This window comes from Lagopus leucura, unplaced genomic scaffold (assembly GCF_019238085.1).
Source record: "Lagopus leucura isolate 7727_CA_CO unplaced genomic scaffold, USGS_WTPT01 Super-Scaffold_100159, whole genome shotgun sequence".
Classification (NCBI taxonomy): Eukaryota; Metazoa; Chordata; class Aves; order Galliformes; family Phasianidae; genus Lagopus; species Lagopus leucura.
Window position 1 is genome coordinate 31,062,375 of NW_024962335.1, and position 17,883 is coordinate 31,080,257.

The 17,883-nt window shown below is 39.3% G+C and overlaps 1 protein-coding gene across 1 annotated transcript; it reads left to right on the top strand.

Annotated features, from left to right (window-relative positions):
- The first annotated feature begins 477 nt into the window (after positions 1–477).
- Positions 478–17,883, top strand: LOC122190066 (1-acylglycerol-3-phosphate O-acyltransferase Pnpla3-like). Its single transcript, XM_042889753.1, has 9 exons — positions 478–702; positions 4,448–4,680; positions 5,433–5,498; positions 8,279–8,488; positions 9,618–9,678; positions 11,477–11,689; positions 12,646–12,778; positions 13,870–13,986; positions 15,816–17,883. Exons 1-9 carry the CDS (start codon positions 516–518, stop codon positions 16,105–16,107), a joined length of 1,512 nt encoding a protein of 503 aa, XP_042745687.1. The 5' UTR covers positions 478–515; the 3' UTR covers positions 16,108–17,883.

Here is a 17,883-nt window from a genome sequence, read left to right on the forward strand (position 1 = left end):
TGAATCGAGCTGCTCTCCTTGTACTTGTTTGTAGTGTCACGGGATGCTGTTTTAAATGCATCACATGTACACTATGATCTTCTGAGCGTCGGATAATGGGAAAATTGCTAAATCTGCACTTTCTACCCCACGCACGAGGTCCGCGGCTGAGAAACGCAGAGCCGAGAGCTTCCCATCGAGCTATATACTCTACTGACCTGGACCACAACACAGCACACAACGCTATCTCCCCACCTCACCTACAGACTAAAAGGCGCGGGGCCTCGAGCGGCCTCCCGGCCTCGGCATGCCGCAGCCGCGCCCCGGGGCGGGGCCTCCTCTGAGGCCGCCCGCGGATTGGCTGTGCCGCCTTGTGCCATCGTGACGCGGTGAGGGGCGGCGGGCGATTGGCGGGCGGGCGGTGCTGGGCGAGGCCGCCATGTAAAGGCACAGAAGGGCCCCCGCCAGCTGACCGGCGGGGCGACGGCGGGAGCGGCGCCGGCCCGGTGCGGCGGCGTCCTGCCTCGCTGCTGGCCATGCTGGACCGCGAGCGCGGCTGGAGCGTTTCTTTTGCCGGCTGCGGCTTCCTGGGCGTTTACCACATCGGTGCGGCCACCTGCCTGCAGGAGCACGCCCCGCACATCATCCGCGACGCCCGGCACATCTACGGCGCCTCGGCCGGGGCGCTGGCCGGCGCCGTGCTCGTCGGAGGCGGCTCGCTGGGTCGGAGCTGAGTGGAGCGGAGCGGAGCGGGGCGGGCGGGGGCGGCAGGCTGAGTGCGGGGCGGCGGTGGCGGGCCGCGATCCTGCTTGGCCGACCTTGTCCGTCCGGCAGTCCGTCGAACCGAGCGGTGCCGGCTGCCTGCGGTTGTGTAGGGGTCGGGGCGGCGCTGCCGGCTGTGCGGGAAACGCCCCTCACGGCCCGGCCCGCGGCTGGAGGCAGCGCAGGGCTCCTTGCTGAGAAACGAGCGCGTCCCTGCTCCGGTTTGCTTTGCGCTAGAGCTTCAGTTAGCTTTGCCCTGCTGCCCCTATAGCTTCCCTTCCTTCCATTAGGGTGAGGCTGAGTGAGGTACGATCAGCGCTGATGCTGACTTCAGCGCGCTTCCCTTCTCTGGCCTCGGTATCGCCAGCTAGACGGTGGGTTGGTTAAGGTGGTAGGTGTTGATTTAAGGTGGCTGATGTCAATAAGTTGTTAGGAATAACTCCGGAGGGAACTTGGGCACCGGAATAGGCTCCCCAGGGTCGTGGTACTGAGCTGCTGGAGTTCAAGCAGTGTTTGGTCACAGCTCTCGGGAGTGGGGTTTGGTTTTGGGTGGTTCTGTGTACAGTGCAGTGGGTTGGACACCATGACCACCGTGAGTCCCTTCCAGCTCAGGGTAACTAGGTGTTCTACCGGTCTGGCTGTGATTTAAGTAATCGAGTTAGTGCTGTTTTGTGTCTGTACCAGGTATTTCTTGATGACAGATACTAGTTTGCAAGTAAATGCACTCTGTTGTGAAATATTGCTTGCCTGACAGTGCGAGAAGTGTACCATGCTATTGAGGGCTTGTGAGAGCCCCAAAATATTGGCCTAGTAAACTTGACATGTTGAATTGTTAAAGCAGCTTGATACAATAAAATATTAAGCTGTTTTAAATAGTGGTTAGAATGTGTTTTGAGAAGTGTGTGAAATTTCTGCGAATCCGGTAATGATTTTCCTTTTAGAACAAAAAGATCTGTTGCATAAAGGCTTGTGACTCAAAACTGGCAGTCTTTGTTCGTGGTACCCCTAACGGGCTTAGAACTGTAAGACTGTATATTTACATTTCAGAGGGAGAGGAGAAAACAATGAGAACATGTTTTGAACTGAGAGAGTGTTTGGTTTTTCTCTTCAGAATTTTGGGGAGTTCTTCAATAAAATGGCAAAAGTTTTAGTCCATGTCTAGTATTAAGTTCTAATTGGTTGTAGATTACTTAAAAGGTCTAGGAAGCTGCATTGAATATTAGAAGTGCTTATAAGCTCAAAAACAGTTCATATTGCTTACCTGAAAATATTTGATATCCGCGGCTTTTAAGAATTTTAGTGTTTTAAGAACTAAGACTTGCAAACTTCATTTTATTCCAGTGTCACCTCTTTCTTATGTGCCAAGTGGAATTATCTGTAAATAATAGAATAACTAGTGTGTTTGTGAGCACTATCCCTGGTACTAAGTTTTATGGGTGAGAGTGTCTCTCCTAGAAACTATCTTTTCTAAAGACACTTGAGGTTATTAGAAGACATATCAAAAGCAGCCACATTCTAAGATCTTTGAATTATTACAATAAGAGGGAATACCCATGTTAATTCTGCATCCTTATAGCTGCTAATTTTATATGCTTCTTTGAAAGCAGAGGGTCACCATTAAGGTCTTAAGAAGCATTATAATAATTTCATATACTTCATTGGTTTGTACTGTGCGGCTCTTTTACACTGATATTGTGTAATACACAGTATTTATTTCTGCAGTTGTGGCTGTACATCCCACATGTTTTCACAGTTGCCATTCACTGTAGGAAGAAAGATGAGTCAGCTTTCCTGAGAGATGTGTGGTGGAAGGGGCACAGCTGGAGCATGGGGAATTCTGAGCAGATACTGGGAAACATTGGTGATGGGCAAACAGTTGAACTGATGATCTGAGAGGTCTTTTCCAACCTTGGTGATTCTATGATACAAAGAAAAGAAAATCTCCATGGGATGGGGAAAATGTAGGGATAGGTGCCCATAGACGCAGTAGGATCTCTGTCCTTGGAAATGTTCAAAACTTGACTGAACTCAGCCCAAAATTCATGTCCTTGTCTCTGCACATAAAACTACTGTTGTGTTTGTATACAGAATTTCTGACTTAATTTGACTTGTATGGTTCGCTTTTTGGGGGGTTGTACCTGGATGTTTTAAGTAAAGGCTTTCTTCATGCTTTTTGTTGTCTGTTGGCTAGAGTATGTAGTTTGAGTTAATGTAAGCAGCCACTGAACATGGGGGGGGCGGGGGGAAGAGTTCTTTGCTGGATGGAGGGGGAAACTTTCTGCTGTGAGATCAGAGAAAGATGAAGGGAGGAGGTTGGAGGTGGTTGTACTTGAGAGGATGATGTGCATTTTAGATTGATCCAAACAGGAGGCGTTGAGGTGCTCACAGTTTAGATCTTCTCCATAGGTGTCTTGGATACTTGATGTTTTTGTAATGCTGCGGTCACCCACACAGATGGCCATGCTTAGAAGAAAACTGTGTGACTTAGTATGCTAAGAAAGGTTGAAGTATTATTACACGAGAGGAGAAAATAATACTGTAGAAAAACAATATTTAAAAAAAATTGAACTCCAAAGCTTAAGCGGAGTTCTTTCTAGTGCAGTGTTGATGATTAGTTTGGTAAGTCGAATCCTATCTGTTCTAGAAACGAGCTATGCAAGTTAAAATTTGCAGGTTCTGAACATATTTGTGGGTGACCTTGTAATGTATCACTCAGGTTAATGACCTGTTACTTTGACCTTCCTTCCCCTTCTCCCCTTCCGCTTCCAAGCTGACTGGCTTATCAGGCAATATCCCCAAAGTATGCCCTGGAGGAGCATAATACTCAGTGTTTAAACAAAACTTAGTCAGGTGGATGAGCTGTTCTGTTAGTCGTGTTAAACATGGCTGTGTGTGATTGTTAGAGCAGTGTAGGTGTCCTGTAGGAACAATGGTTCTCTGTAGTGGTTTGCTCTAGTTTCTAAATGCTGATTTAATTGGAGAAAATTTAAGCCGATAGGTAACAGACATCTTATATAAAATAATAATAATAATAATAATAAAACAGCCTATTTAAGTGGAGACCTGTGTTGCAAATCACCACTGTGTTCCTTACCTACTGCTTTAAAAACTTAACCTGCTGAGGTTCCCTATCTGGTTTCCACTAAATGTTTCCTTTGCTGTGTCTTGTAACAGTATGTGTTGTTAATGTCAAACAAATTTTACTAGCTGTGATGAACCAAGGCTTCTTCAGCAGAGGTAGTGTGGAGCTTAAATCTGTGTGTTATGTAATTTTTGTAGATGTTGCATATGGAATACGTCTGTGCTGCTGGAAGGTTACTCATCTTTGTTTCTTCTTAAAGAACGTGTTTCCAGGATAAATAATTTTTAATTAGAGTATTTCAAATGGGTGTTTTACATCTACAGTCTATATGGCAATAACAAATATAAATAACTTAGTGGCTGGGTCCTCACCAGAACACAACTATTTGAATGTCTTAGTGACTCCTTTTTTTTTTTTTTTTTTTTTTTTTCTTCCTCAGAAAACTCAGACTCAGCTAAACACTGATGGGCTGTTAGTTTCTGTGTTAAAAATCTCTTGATGTCTTTTTGTTTTTTTTTTTTCATGCTGACAGCCAGTTGGAGCTCTAGACATGCTTTAGTAATGGAAGCGTGGGGTTTGTTTGTTTTTACTTCCATCTTTAAATGAACTGTGTTTTATTTGCAGCTGAAGCATGTGCAGATGTTCTAGCGTTAGCCAAAGAAGCTAGAAAGCGGAATCTTGGTCCTCTTCATCCTTCATTTAATGTGATAAAGATAATAAGAGATGGCTTGATGAGAAATCTGCCAGAAAACACTCACCTGTTGTCATCGGGCAGATTGTGCATTTCGCTAACTAGAGTCTCAGATGGCAAAAACACACTGATATCTAATTTTAATTCTAAAGAAGAAGTAGTCCAGGTATGTTTGGTTTTGGCAACTTTTTGAGGTTTTGGTAGCCTTGAGTCCATTTAATGTCTTCTGTTGCGTTTTTGATTTTTAAACATCTTAAGTCAGTGTTACTTTGACTGCACTTTAAAAATTAATTCAAACTTTATTAGGATACTCATTTACAAGTTTTTCCAGTTAATGTAACTGTGAATGAGGTGAGTAGGTGTGCAAGAGATCAGTCTTAAAAACAGATATGCCTTTAAAGTGCTGTGCATCTAAAGCAACTGTATCTGTCATGAAGAATATTTTGCGAAGTTATTCTTATAAAAGCAGTGGTCAGGAAGCATTTAAAAAGTAGCTTTTTAAAATAATTTTTAATATCAGTGTAAAAGTTAGTACAATATCATTCCTCTGGAATCGTGCGGGTGTCCTGTAGTGGTTGCATGGCTTTCTCAGAGAATGTGTACCTTAAGGGAATTAAAGTAAACTTTTTTAATTAATATTTCTACAGATGATCGTCTTGTAAATCTTTCTTTAAAGATGAAATATGATTACATTAATAACAAAATTGAATGTCCTCATCCTTTGTATGAAATAATACTTGATTATAACTTTGTTTTTTTTAGTAATTATGTAAGAGGACTTCCTGGGTGTTGTTTTTTTTTTTTTTTTTGTTGCTTGTTCAGTTGGCTTTGCTAGCATCTGAAGAGATGAATGCAAATGATAACTTCAGTAACAGAGCAGTTACTGTTTTTAATTTATATAATCTCGTTTTCCTGCAGGCATTGATCTGTAGTTCATTTGTCCCAATTTATTGTGGCCTAATTCCGCCATCATTTAGAGGTGTGGTAAGTCTCTGTTAACAGCTGGAATTATTTTTAGATCTTCTGAAAATAAAAGAAAACAGTGTATATTCTTTTGTATTATAATAGTATAAAAGAAGTACACTCATCAAAGCTCCTAGTACTGAACCTATATGTTTGTTACAAGTTGCTTGTCTGTTTCCATTAATGCACATAATCTCATGGTTACACGATCTCTTGATACTTCATGGCTATGCTGAGTTTTTCACTAAGTTGTATTTTCTGTACTTCCAAATCTCATTTCCTTTGAACAAGGAGAGGGAGGAATGCAGGGGGAAAAAAAAAAAAATTAAAAAAAATAATAATAATTCCTTAAAAGTGATTGGTTACAGTCTGTTCTCGAGGCTATCTGTAAGTACTAAAAGGTCAAGGATAGCCAGGAAATGCTTAAATTAAAGCAAAAGTGATTAGAACTGTAGGGGGACTTTTCTTTATCTGTACTTCTGAACCTTGTATGTCTTTTTAAACTCCTCCAGATTAAAGGTGTTATGAAAACAGGACGTTGGACTGAATCCAAGGTTTAGGTGGATCCAGGATTATCTGGCTCTTCAGTCCTTGTCACCAGACAACAATGTTATTTTAAAAGACCTCATTCAGAGTACAAACATGCACAAGTGATGCTTTATTTGGCCCTATTTTGAGGAAAGGGAAGGAGGAGGGACCTTATCCTTTTGTTATTTGCAATAACTTTGGTATCGTTTTAATGCTTAGGAGGCATGTTGTAACTTGGTAAGAATACTACGTTTGCATACGCTTGATATGACTCCTGTAGGGCTTAAATACTGTAGAATGTCCAATATTTAAACTTTGTAGATTCTTGCCATTTAGTGGCTTGGTGCTTCCTGCACGTAACACAGAGACTTGTGGGAAATGTTTAATAACTGTGCAATACTAGCAATGTGCAGCAGCTCTTTACCTGTGTGCATCTGCTGCAACAACTGAAGTTTGGAGTATTTTCAGAGCTTTACCTTCCAGACTGTGTTGCATTCCCTTTGAAAGCATGGCCAGTGTCAGTAGAAAAAGCAGGTTTGCTGAAGGACTTCATGATATAAAACAACCTCAGTTCTAAGCTAGCTATTCTCAGGTGGTAGAACTGCCAGTGGCTGGTCTCTGTTGGATTTGAGGTCATTCCCCAATGTGAAGTTTCCTTCTGCCACCTTTTCTCCCTCCTGTCTTTAGTAAGAGGCAGTTACGTTGTGACAAGGCACAAGCTATGTGCCTCACCAGGCTAGTGTGTGCTCAGCAAAATGAATGACTGAGATCTATCTGTCTTTCACTCGCTGGGAAAAAAAGGGATCTAAATAGAGGTCATCTTTTTACCTAACTGCCGGTTGTGAAGTGTGTTGGGTTGATGATTGTTACTGTATTTTGTTTGGTTTTTGTTTTACACCTTTCAATCATATCCATGGGTTTAGATTCCAAACATGTTAAGGGGATCAGATAGGCAGAAACTGTAAACAAAAAGCAAAAAAAAAAAAAAAAAAAAAAAACAAAAGCAAAACAACCAACAAAAACAATGACAACAGCAGTCCCCATTGCCCCCTTCCCCCCTCAAACAAACAAACAAACAAAAAAACCCAGTGAAAACCAACCAACATAATTCAAGCATGTGCTTCTACTTCTGAGTAATTTAATGAGAAGATTGCATTCTGTGGCTGTGCGTTTCCTTCTTGGTCAGACATCTTATGATGATTCCACATAGTGTTTGGTGATGGCATTATATGCCTGTAGGAAGTTTGTCAGCAGCTGCTTACTGCTGGGTATAAAGAGTGTCCAAGAAAGCTGACAGGTAGGAACAGGCTTTTCTAGAAGAGTATGTTGAATAAATTGCTTTGAGCTGTCCTTTTCCTCATTCCTAGTTTGTTTCTCACAGTGCTTGGGAAGCAAGTATCAATCCATATTAAACTGCTTTGAGCAGATTGTTCCTGCTTAAAGCTGCCTTGCCTTTCCATTTTATGAAAGGATCCACAAGTTCTATCTGATGCCTGGTTAGGAAGGAGGAAAATGCAGCCACTAAAACAGCAAAGTTGGTCAGGAGGTGATCTTTTGATGCTGTTAGAATATCTGTCGAAAAATGGCCTTACAGGAGAGAAGATTATTGTGAGTGACTCGGTTGAGTTTTGTAGCTGCTGCATTACAGATCTGTTACCTCATATAGCACTTTTCAGTTCTTGGATCCTAAAACATTTGAGATGATGATGCATTAAAACTCTGGTCGTGAGCAGCTGAAAACACACAAAAAAGTACAACTTGAGAAACTTCTAAACTTGTGTGCAAAGCTTTGTTTCACTTTTATTAGCAATTTCTTAATGTCTGAATATTTATCATGCTTTGATTGCAAATTCTAATTGCAAGAGCACTTAAAAGCAACTCTTTTTAAACAGAATGTTTTAATAGTGAGGAACCTAAAACTTGGAAGTGTAGAGCTATTCTCTTCTCTTCTTTCTACAGAAGCACCATAGTACCTCTTAGGTTAGTGCTGTCCTTTGAGGAAGAGGAGACAATTGTGCCAGTTATTTTAGGGCACGTTGTGTGGGATTATCATCCTTAAAATGGATTTGCTGTTTGTTAAACACAGGAAGAAATCCCAAATAGAACACTCTTAGTTTTTCTGTGGAACTACAGGACAAAGCATGCTATTCAAAATGCTTAGTCTGGGAGCATAGCAGAGACCATTCTGTTAGTTGTAAATGCTGCTTAATTCCTACGTGGGAAATTTGCTAGCTAGAAAATGTCAGTGTTCTTTTTACTTTTAATCTTTGCAGCGCTATGTGGATGGAGGAATCAGTGACAACTTGCCTCAGTATGAATCTAAGAATACCATCACTGTTTCACCTTTTGCTGGGGAGTGTGATATCTGTCCAAAGGGGAATTCTGCCAACTTTCATGAAATGAATGTGACTAACACCAGCATTCAGCTCAGTTTGGGGAACCTTTATCGTCTAACACAAGCACTCTTTCCACCAGAACCTAAGGTAACTCACTGCCTTCATGTATTTTTAGTGAAACATTTTTCTGTATAAAAGCTTTGCTTTTGCACGAAGCTCCAGGAGTCTCAGCACTTTATCTGGTCATATGAAGTTTTCTTGTGACAATTCTTATTTGCATTATTCATAGTCTGTGCTAGTGGTTTGTTTGTTTTTTAGTTTCTCTGACGTAAATTGGTATTGTCTTGCTCTGTTTCTTTAGGAATTACCACAGGATTCTATCATAAAATCCACACTGATAAATTAATAACTGTCAGGTTAGAGTCTCTTCATGTTTACCTGCTAACCAGGTTCTTCAGAACTTTGCAAAAGTTCTAAATCATTTACATCAGATATTAGTCTTGCTAAGCATTTAATTGCAGACTTGATGAGGGAAATAACTAGAATTGCAGTTGCTGAAACTGGAAGGAAAAAAAAAAAAACAAAAAAAAAAAACAAAAAAAACCAAACAAACAAACAAAAAAAACCAGAAAACAGTCTGCCAGTTTACCTGGGATACATTACAGAGAAGTAATGTTTTGATTGCTGTAGGTAGGTTGATAGGTTTTTTTTTTTTTTTTTTTTTTTTGTTTTTTTTAGCCACTTTGCAAAAGAAAAACCTTAAATTCTACTTATGTGTATGTTAATCTTTTTCTTTTGTCCAGGACTACTGTGCACATTAGTAGATGAGCTGGTGTTACATCTGCTGAATGTGGAAGGCTGAGTTTGAGCTGGAACATGAGAATTCACAGCTGACCTCTTGTAGTTTTGGGAATTGGGAAGCATGGGGAGGGAAGAGGGGAATTGACATATTCCATCAAGCCACCCTATTGCTTTGTTACTTGCTTCTGGCATTATGCTGAAGACATGAAATGAGAGAGGAAGTTCTTCTAAGCCATTAGAATGCTGTCCTTTTTACTGAATTATTCAGTGCATCTGTGAGAGATGACAGAAAAGCAGTCGTATGCGTGACTGTATGTGTCACACAGTAGGCTTATTAACCTGAATCTATAGGATTATAGCAACTGTAAGAAAATTTTACACTAACAAGGTTGAAAGATAGTTGTAAGTGGCTTTTTATTTTATAAACTCTTGATCTGAATTTTGATTTGCTGACTTGTTTACCCTCTGCTTGCAGGTACTAGGAGAGATCTGTGAGCAAGGATATTCAGATGCTTTTAAGTTCTTGAAAGAGAATGGTATGTTACTCTTGTGGATGATTATTGGTGATATGTTGTTAACCTGTGTGTTTTTAGTTGGTGCTTTTTTTTTAATAAAGGGTTGAGGGGAGCAGGGGGTTTTGTAAGTTATATTCTCATTCTGAATTTCATCTGGTAGAAATCATAGTTTTAACTACTTGCATGAGGTAGTTGTCACACAAAAACTGCACTTCAGGGTTTTCAACATTCTTGTGTTAAGTCAGTACTAGTATCATTTAGTGAAATTACCAATGAATTCTACTCATAATTCTAGAAAGATTATGTCAGTTTCTTTTGCCTTAATACCAAAGGATAGGAGTAGACTATGCTCTTGTACTGTCCAAGTAAACTTGTAGGAAGAACATTACAATCCAGAACTGGGAACTGTCTAGCAATAGTATTAAGTAATGGATAAATCCTTTGTCTATATCATGAAAGACTTTACGAGTAGTCTTAAAATGTAGCAGTTACTGGGATCCAGATCAGTTTAGGAATAACTGAAAGATCTTCTCTTTCTCCTGAATCACAGTAAAATATTTATGAATCTAATTCCTTGTTCAATTTTGAGACAGACAAGTTAAAAGCAATCATTTACTATTTAGCATGAAGGTAACTGTGTGTATGAATGTATGAGATGCTATCCCCATGCTCTTCGGGTGCAGAAGCAAATGGTGCTGGCTCAGATTATAGGAATGGAAACGATGGTGTTTGTACTATTAGAGTTAGTGCCAGCTAATGTGCTGTAATGTAGTTGTAGCTTGATGTGCTTGTACTCTAAGCACATGTTATTCCTGCTTCCTTGAAACAATTTCTTCATGTTCAAGAACATCCCAGTTCTGCTTAAGAGCTTAATTTCTAGGAATGTTGTTAAGTAACTTTTAAGAGAGTCCCACTTTAGATCCTTTGCACGGTAATTAAAAGCACAACTTTTTGCAGACACAAACGTGCCTATAGCTTGGGGCTGCTGTGCTAAGATAGGTGCAGTACATGAACACAGCCTATGAGTTTCCTGTGTGCACACTTCCATCTGATGCTGTATCTGAGATTGCTTGCAGGTTTTTCTTGGAGTCTTCCTCTCATATCCCCTATGCATTGCTCTATTTGTCCTAATTTTCATACTATTGATGTGATACTTTTTTCTTACTGTAGCCTTTCTGAACTCTTTAGTTATGCATCTACTTTCTTGTCAAGCTGTTTCAACTATAGGAGCTCCTACCTTTTTTTTTCCCCATCCAGAATACGTAGATATAGATAACTTCTCTGCTAAAATCTTTTGTATATACTTTTGACAGTTACCAGCAACAAATGCTAATTTAGTTTCATACCTTGAATGTATCTTAATATTTACCTCTTTCCTTCTGCACCTTGTGACAGCACCTCAAAGTATTCTTATGATACCTTCTGTGTCAGATTTCCCATTCTAGTCTGATGCATTGCAGATGTTTTCTTTCAAATGAAAATGTCATTTTTCCTCATCTCCTTTAAGCCATTTGCTTTGCTGCTGGAAAACTACTTTGGCAAATGACTGTGTTTCAAATTCAGTTTCAATTAATTGTTCACTTTTTTCATTTGCTTTAGAATTTGTTTTAAAGTAAGATCTAAATTTGTACAAGAGTAGTCGTAATGATGAATAAATCTTTGTTTGCTTGTGTATTTGAACAAGTGAACAAGAACAAGTGTATTTGACATTAGGTAGATAACGTTCCTTCAGGATAAGATCTCCTGTAATGATAAACAAAGTACAGATACTCTGAAGACCTGTGGATTGAGCCTAAGTGGAAGCTCTTGACTCTTCCAGGTATTCTGAATGACTCAATTTATGTCAGCTTGTCCTTCACAAAAACAAATCCTCATGAAGCTGCACGACACATTGACTGTATGAAGAAAAATATGTCTGAAAACAATAGAATAGAAACTTCTCAAGTGGAAGTACTTGGTGACCAGCTGAAGCAAAATCCGTGGCCTCTGGAGAAGAGCATATTTGAGAGTTTACCTCCTAGGCTTCGTAAAGGTACATTCTTCAGACTGTGTTCTGTAACTTTAAATGGCAAATAGTGATTTCCCATCTTACCCCACCACCTTACTCTAATCTTATAACTCGCAAAAGCTATTTTATTTAATTGTATTACTCCCTATGACATCAGAGATTAGCTGAAATCAGAAATGTTCTCAAAGTATGTAGAAAATGGAAACGTGTATCTTGATTTAGCTACAAGAATAAGACTGACACAGGGCAAAGGAGTCACTTTGTGGAGACGTGAATTAAATTCTCAAGTAGTTTTGAATTTAGTGTGTAAGTCTGCAGTATCTTTGTAAATGTATATTTAACAATAAAGTTGAACTTCAAATTCAAACACTGGTTACCCCTGTCTTATTTTTATATCATACTTCAGTAGATTTCTAATTGCCTGGTTTTCCTGTTGTCTTAACAAGGTGTTAATAGACCAGGAGCACTTCTCATATTTCTTAGTCTATAATTCTTACCAAAATTTTCTTGTTGATGCTGATCGGTATTTCCAAGATCTGAAATTTGTAGTCCTAGTGACCAAGGAGAATAAAATATGAAGTGTGAAACTTCTGAAAGCTGTATATGAAAACTGGAATATGTGGAACTCCAGAATTTAAACTTCTTAAAGTTCCACAGTTTCAGACAAGGCAAGAATGCTGTCTGAAATACATAAGGTTCACATCTCCAAAAATACTTACATCTCATCAGAAGTTAATATTTAAATTTACTGCTTAACAGTTCCGAGTAATGTCTTTTTATTTCTGCATTATTAGCCAGTGCTTCCCATATTTTAAAATAGCATTGAGAGTACTCATGATAAGTGCCTTGAGATTGCCTTATATCCAGTTTCTGTCTGAGCCTTATTCAGTAACACTTGATCGTACTGCCTGAAGATTACCAAAACTTGAGTGAATTAATCAAATGGTCTAACATCTTTCTCAAACACAATTACTCTTAAGCGCTTCAGGAAGCTTGTAAAGAACCAAACGGATTCTATGCTCAGTTCTCTAAACTCTTCCCTATGCGGGTGATATCCTATCTGATGCTACCGTATACATTACCTGTGGAGTCTGCTTATTCTGCTGCTTTACGGTAAGAAAGTTTTCGTGAACCACTTTGTAATTGCACTTGAGTATAACTGAATGCTTATTCAGATTTATAGGTGCTCTGATACTCTATAATTCAAATGTTAACTGTCCAAAGAGTTATTTCTACCTACATAAGGTGCGTCCTCCTAAAGCCTCTACAATCTATATAAATAATCCTACTAGAAAACGTTATAAATAATAAATTTACTGCTAAAAACTGCTTTTTAATTCCTCAAAAGAAGCACCCTTAGTCCTGTGATTGTGCAGATTATTCACTACTATTTCTGTATTCTGCAGTGGTATTTGAACTCCATCTGGAGTTCTGTGCTTTTGCTTCTTCCTGAAGTCATGAATGAAATCTAAGAGCTTATTTGCCAAACAAACTTTCTTATTGGGTTTGCTTAGGTTTATTGAGGGTTGTTCTCTTGAAACAGTGCTGATTTTAAAGGTTTTCTGACTCTTGCAAAGGAGGAACTATATGCTGTGAACCCTAAACTGTTGAGTTCTGAATTCTAGTATGTGCATTGCACATGCTTTTACTTTATTTAGAAAATACTAGAAGAAATCAAATGTTCTGTAAGTAGATCCAGGTAGAACTCCAGTAAAATATTTCCCTGCGTCACTTAAAATGATGCAGAAGTTCCATGTTCCTCAAATGAGAGGCAATCAACAGAATTATGTGGGTTTTTCCCCATTTGTAACATTATTCTTTGTCTGCCTTCATTGTACTTCCATTGTGCTTTTCTTTTGTTCTTGTTTGCCATGTAACATTTAAACTCACCAGGAAGTTCCTACTACACAGTGGACTCAAAGACAGGAATTTTTTGTAGTCTACCTAGAATTTGGTAGAATGCGCATACTGGTCAGATGCTCAGCATAGATCAGAGATGTTGGGATATGTGCTGCTCTTTTCTTTAGATTGTAGAGAAGAGATGAGTGAATTAGATGGAAATCTGGAGAGGTTGAGAAGATCTGGAGATATTGGTGAGGGAATTAACACAGCTGTTGTTCTCCCCAAGCTGCTTTGTTGGATGCAATATGTAGGAATATAATATGAGCTCTGTTTACAAACTAACTTGTGTATTTTGATTGTAGGTTAGTAAACTGGTTTCCTGACATGCCTGCTGATGTTCGATGGATGCAAGAGCAACTTCTTCAGATTGCTGGTACAGTTTATTCCCAGGCAAAAAAGAGGCTGTTCTGTACATCCAGGTAAACTGGTGTGCTGCTGCATGCTAATTATGTATTTTTAAAAGTTCTCTCTTAACAGAGCTTCAAGTAGTAATAAGTTTCCCTCTTAAAAGGATTTGGTAATTTTCTCAAGAGTAGCATTAAATGGTTCTTATTGCTTCTGACTCTTATTTGTTAAGTATATTGTATGGAGTTCTTTGTAGTTCATCAGTGACTGCTGTGTATTGCAGATGAAGGGGTTTTACCTATTGGTATAGTTATATTAATTCTCTATTTCCATATAGAGAAATAAAAACCCTCTGTTTCCATGGAAGAGAGCTCTTCTGTTACCCAGTTGTAACTAGACTCATTATGCTTCTCCTACCAAACTGGTATGGGATTTAACCTTCCAGACTTAATGCTTCTGTTACTCTTCTCAGTGCTGTGTATGTGCAGGAATCAGTGACAACTTGCCCTGGTATGAATCTAAGACTGCCATTTGTTTCACCTTTTGCTGAGGAGCTTAGTGTTTGCCCAGGGATCTTGAACTACTTCTACAAAATAATGACAGCCCACATTTTCCATTTAAAATAGACTTGTTGCTGTAACAGTGAGTTGTGCAGCCTTATCAGAGTAGAGCTGGTGTTTGCAGGCTGTCTCCGAAGTCCAAGTGGCTATAAAAATGAACTCTCCTAAGATTTGGTTTGAAAAGGCAGAAATCCAGACTTAACAGATCAGGATGTGTGATGTGCTACAAATAGCTGAACATCTGCCTGCTGATGGAAAGTAGTGAATGAATCCTTTGTTTTGGTTGGCTTGTAGCTTTTGCTTGACCTGGTAAACTGTGTTTATCTCAATACATAAACTCCCATGCATTTATCGCTCCATTTTCTTTCAATCACCCACAGCTAGTGACTATGTAGTACTTGTCTGCCTACTGGGGTTAAAGCACAGCAATGATCCCTACCCACAGAATCATTTACAGTGTTAAACTTTGAAGTTTTCTGAAGCCTTTCTTTAAATGGATTTTCCCTTCAGATGGCTAGGTCCCAGGGCTGTGTATGTAGAAACCTGCACTATATTCTGTAGGTGATTCTTTGTGGGCTTGTACTGTGTTTCATTATCCATCAAGAACTTACTGCTGCTTTTCTAAAAAGAAACAATCCCACTGTTTTTTCCCTTCTTCCTCCTATATCTTCAGATCTAGCTTCTCTTTTGCAATCAGACTTAAACTTCATGAAAACTTGAGCTGTTTAGGCATTCTTCTGGGAGCTTCACCAGCTGGGATGGTATCTTCTAGTGCATCTGAAATTCAAGTATAGAAACTGATGTTGAAGCATGTGTGTGGGGATTTTGTTTAGAAGGGAGTGAATGATGGTATTCTGTGTGTTGTTTTTTTTTTTTTTTTCTTTGTTTCCCTAAAGGCACTGCAAGGGATGAGAAAGAACTTTTAAGGAAAAAAAAAAAAACTATCTTTCCTGGTGAATGTTGAGACCATGCTTGTTAATGTCCAGTAATTGCTGTGATTCATGAGCGGGTAGCTAGGGGAGATCAGAACTATTCAAGTGGTAAAGCACCAATTGGGTCTCCCCTTCTAAACATATTAGAACAGTGTGGTGACTTGTAACTTAACAATTTTATATATACTTCTGAGGACATTGCATGATGGTAGGATGCTTTTCTTCTAGATAAGGTTGTTCTAAGATGTTTTTCCTGTTGTTGTGTCCTAACTCATTAAATACATTTAGAATTAACCTTTTTCCTATAGTGTTGTCATGAAGATATGAAGATTCCCTATAAGAAATCTGAGTAGTAATAGAGACATCATTGAAATGCTACTGATTTCTTTTTTTTTATTCTTTCTTAAACAGGAAAGACAATTACACACCACTAAGAAAATGTCAGACTGCCCCATCTACTGTGGAATTTCATTCTTCATACTGTCATCTTAAAATGCCTCATTCTTCTGCAGATATTGAAACCTGGCTCTGGGAATCTTCATGCTACATGGACTCGGTCATGAAACGTGCTTCTCCTAAGACAAAGGAGCAGTCAGACTTAAACTCCTATCCTAATTGTCTTCCAAATTCTGATGAGTCTGGTTTGGAAATAGATTTTGACTCCTCTTCAGAGACAAGTTTCCAAACTGCTCCAGAATATTAATTTGGAAATAGATTCCACAGCTTCCAAAATTCCAATTTGGCAGAGAAATTTAAATCCTGAAGGACTAAAGTTCACTTTGTTTATTGCCAATAAGTCTTGGAAAAATGTTTACAGCTTCCTGAGAAATCTGCCTTTGGAATTGTGCTGTTTTATGGATCATTAAAACAGTGGCTCCTTTGGGAAGAGACGGACTACGTGTCTGTCAAAGCACCAGCTCAGTAAACTATAGTAAGGTTTGTAGTAAACAATGTCTCTCTGGAAATGAGATTCTTGTTTTTTAAATCTACTTTCAGGACAAAAAATGTAAATTCTGTAAACATCTTGGTAAAGAAGCATTGGTAACAAAAGCTTTTTAAAAACATAATTCCCAGTAACACGTTTTAGGATCACTTTTATAGCACTTAATGAAGTTGGATTTGTACTTCATAAAGGGAAAAACACATTTGTGCTTTTTAGTGGCCTCCTATGTCTGTATGCCTTATGTTAAACATACTCTTCTATTTACGGAATAGTTGTCTGCATGAGATAATGTAGGAACAGTGTTAGTTTAGCTTATTGTCCATATTGCACAGCTGATAATGACTGCTCAGGTTCCTCTGTGGCTCTTTCCCTTCTTAAATACTTCAGTGGAAAAAGTCATGAGAACTGGGATGCTTTCACCTGAGATGCGATCAGGTAGTTTCAGTGACTTCATAGGACTTCTGTGTACTCAGTAGGAGCTTAATACTTGACTAAGTATTGAAAGGCAGGTAAAATAGTGGCTGTGATTAGTAATTTCAGGTGTTAAACTTTATGGCAGATGTTAACGTACCTCAGTATATTGAGTGGTGGCTAATGTTTTGGTCTTCTCTCTAATTGCTGCACAATCATTCTTGATCCGTTTATTTCACTTCTAGCTCAGGATGTTTTTCTGCTCTTCCTTCACTTTCCTCTTGCTGCAGGCGAGTTGGGGGGAGGAAAAAAGGGTCCTTTCTGGCTCCGGAAGCCCCAGGAGAGCTTTTCAGGAACAATTGTTGGACAAAGCAAATCTGTAAGACTTGGTGGAAGCAGCAGTATCCAGGGGCTGTGCAAATAGTTCTCAAATAATGGGTTGAAAGTGGACTGGATCACATCTGTATTGAGTGATAAGTGTTGTAAATGCTTCCTTCAACGAAGGTTCTGTGTAAATGTAATCAAGACAATGTATCAGTGTGTGAATACTTCAGGAAAAGTAGTACCTGTTGAGATTAACTACCAATTTTGCTGTTTTAGTACCATGTCTTAGGTGTGTTTTCTTCCTTTTCAATGGAAGGAAGCAGCTCTGTCTTTGGAGGTCAGGTTGCTGTATGTTTGCAGCAGGCGTGTGATGTTTGCAGGCTTCCTGTGTGTGGATATGAATTCTGGGCAACCCTGCAGTGGCCCAGGGAAGAGATGGAGGGGTGCTCATGGGGAGCACTGGGGTGAGGGAGGAGCAGGGCTGAGTAACAGTATGTAAGGGAGAGAGATGGGAGTGTTTCCTTCAGGAGTTTAAGTGTGGGTACATAAAGGTTTTCCAGGAGCAAGTGTTTCTGCATTGGACCAGCCTTTAAGCAGTTTTTCAGCTGCCATTCCCCTAAGCTTGAAGTACTAAATGGTACAGCATGAAAATGATATTTTGTTGGGGGCCAAACAGCTCCACTGTCACATTCTTGTTACGGACACCTGGTGCTATTCTACTTCACCTGTTTTGTTCCTGTCTGGTGTGTATGTATCCTCAAATGGAATGTTATTGAAACCACAATTAAAAGATGAAATGTC

Bases quoted from the DNA above. Each gene is read 5' to 3' on its own strand.
- LOC122190066 (XM_042889753.1), top strand. From the start codon at position 516: ATGCTGGACCGCGAGCGCGGCTGGAGCGTTTCTTTTGCCGGCTGCGGC. The intron at 4,681-5,432 runs GTATGTTTGGTT...GTTTTCCTGCAG, and splicing joins CTAAAGAAGAAGTAGTCCAG to GCATTGATCTGTAGTTCATT. The intron at 12,779-13,869 runs GTAAGAAAGTTT...TTTTGATTGTAG, and splicing joins GCTTATTCTGCTGCTTTACG to GTTAGTAAACTGGTTTCCTG.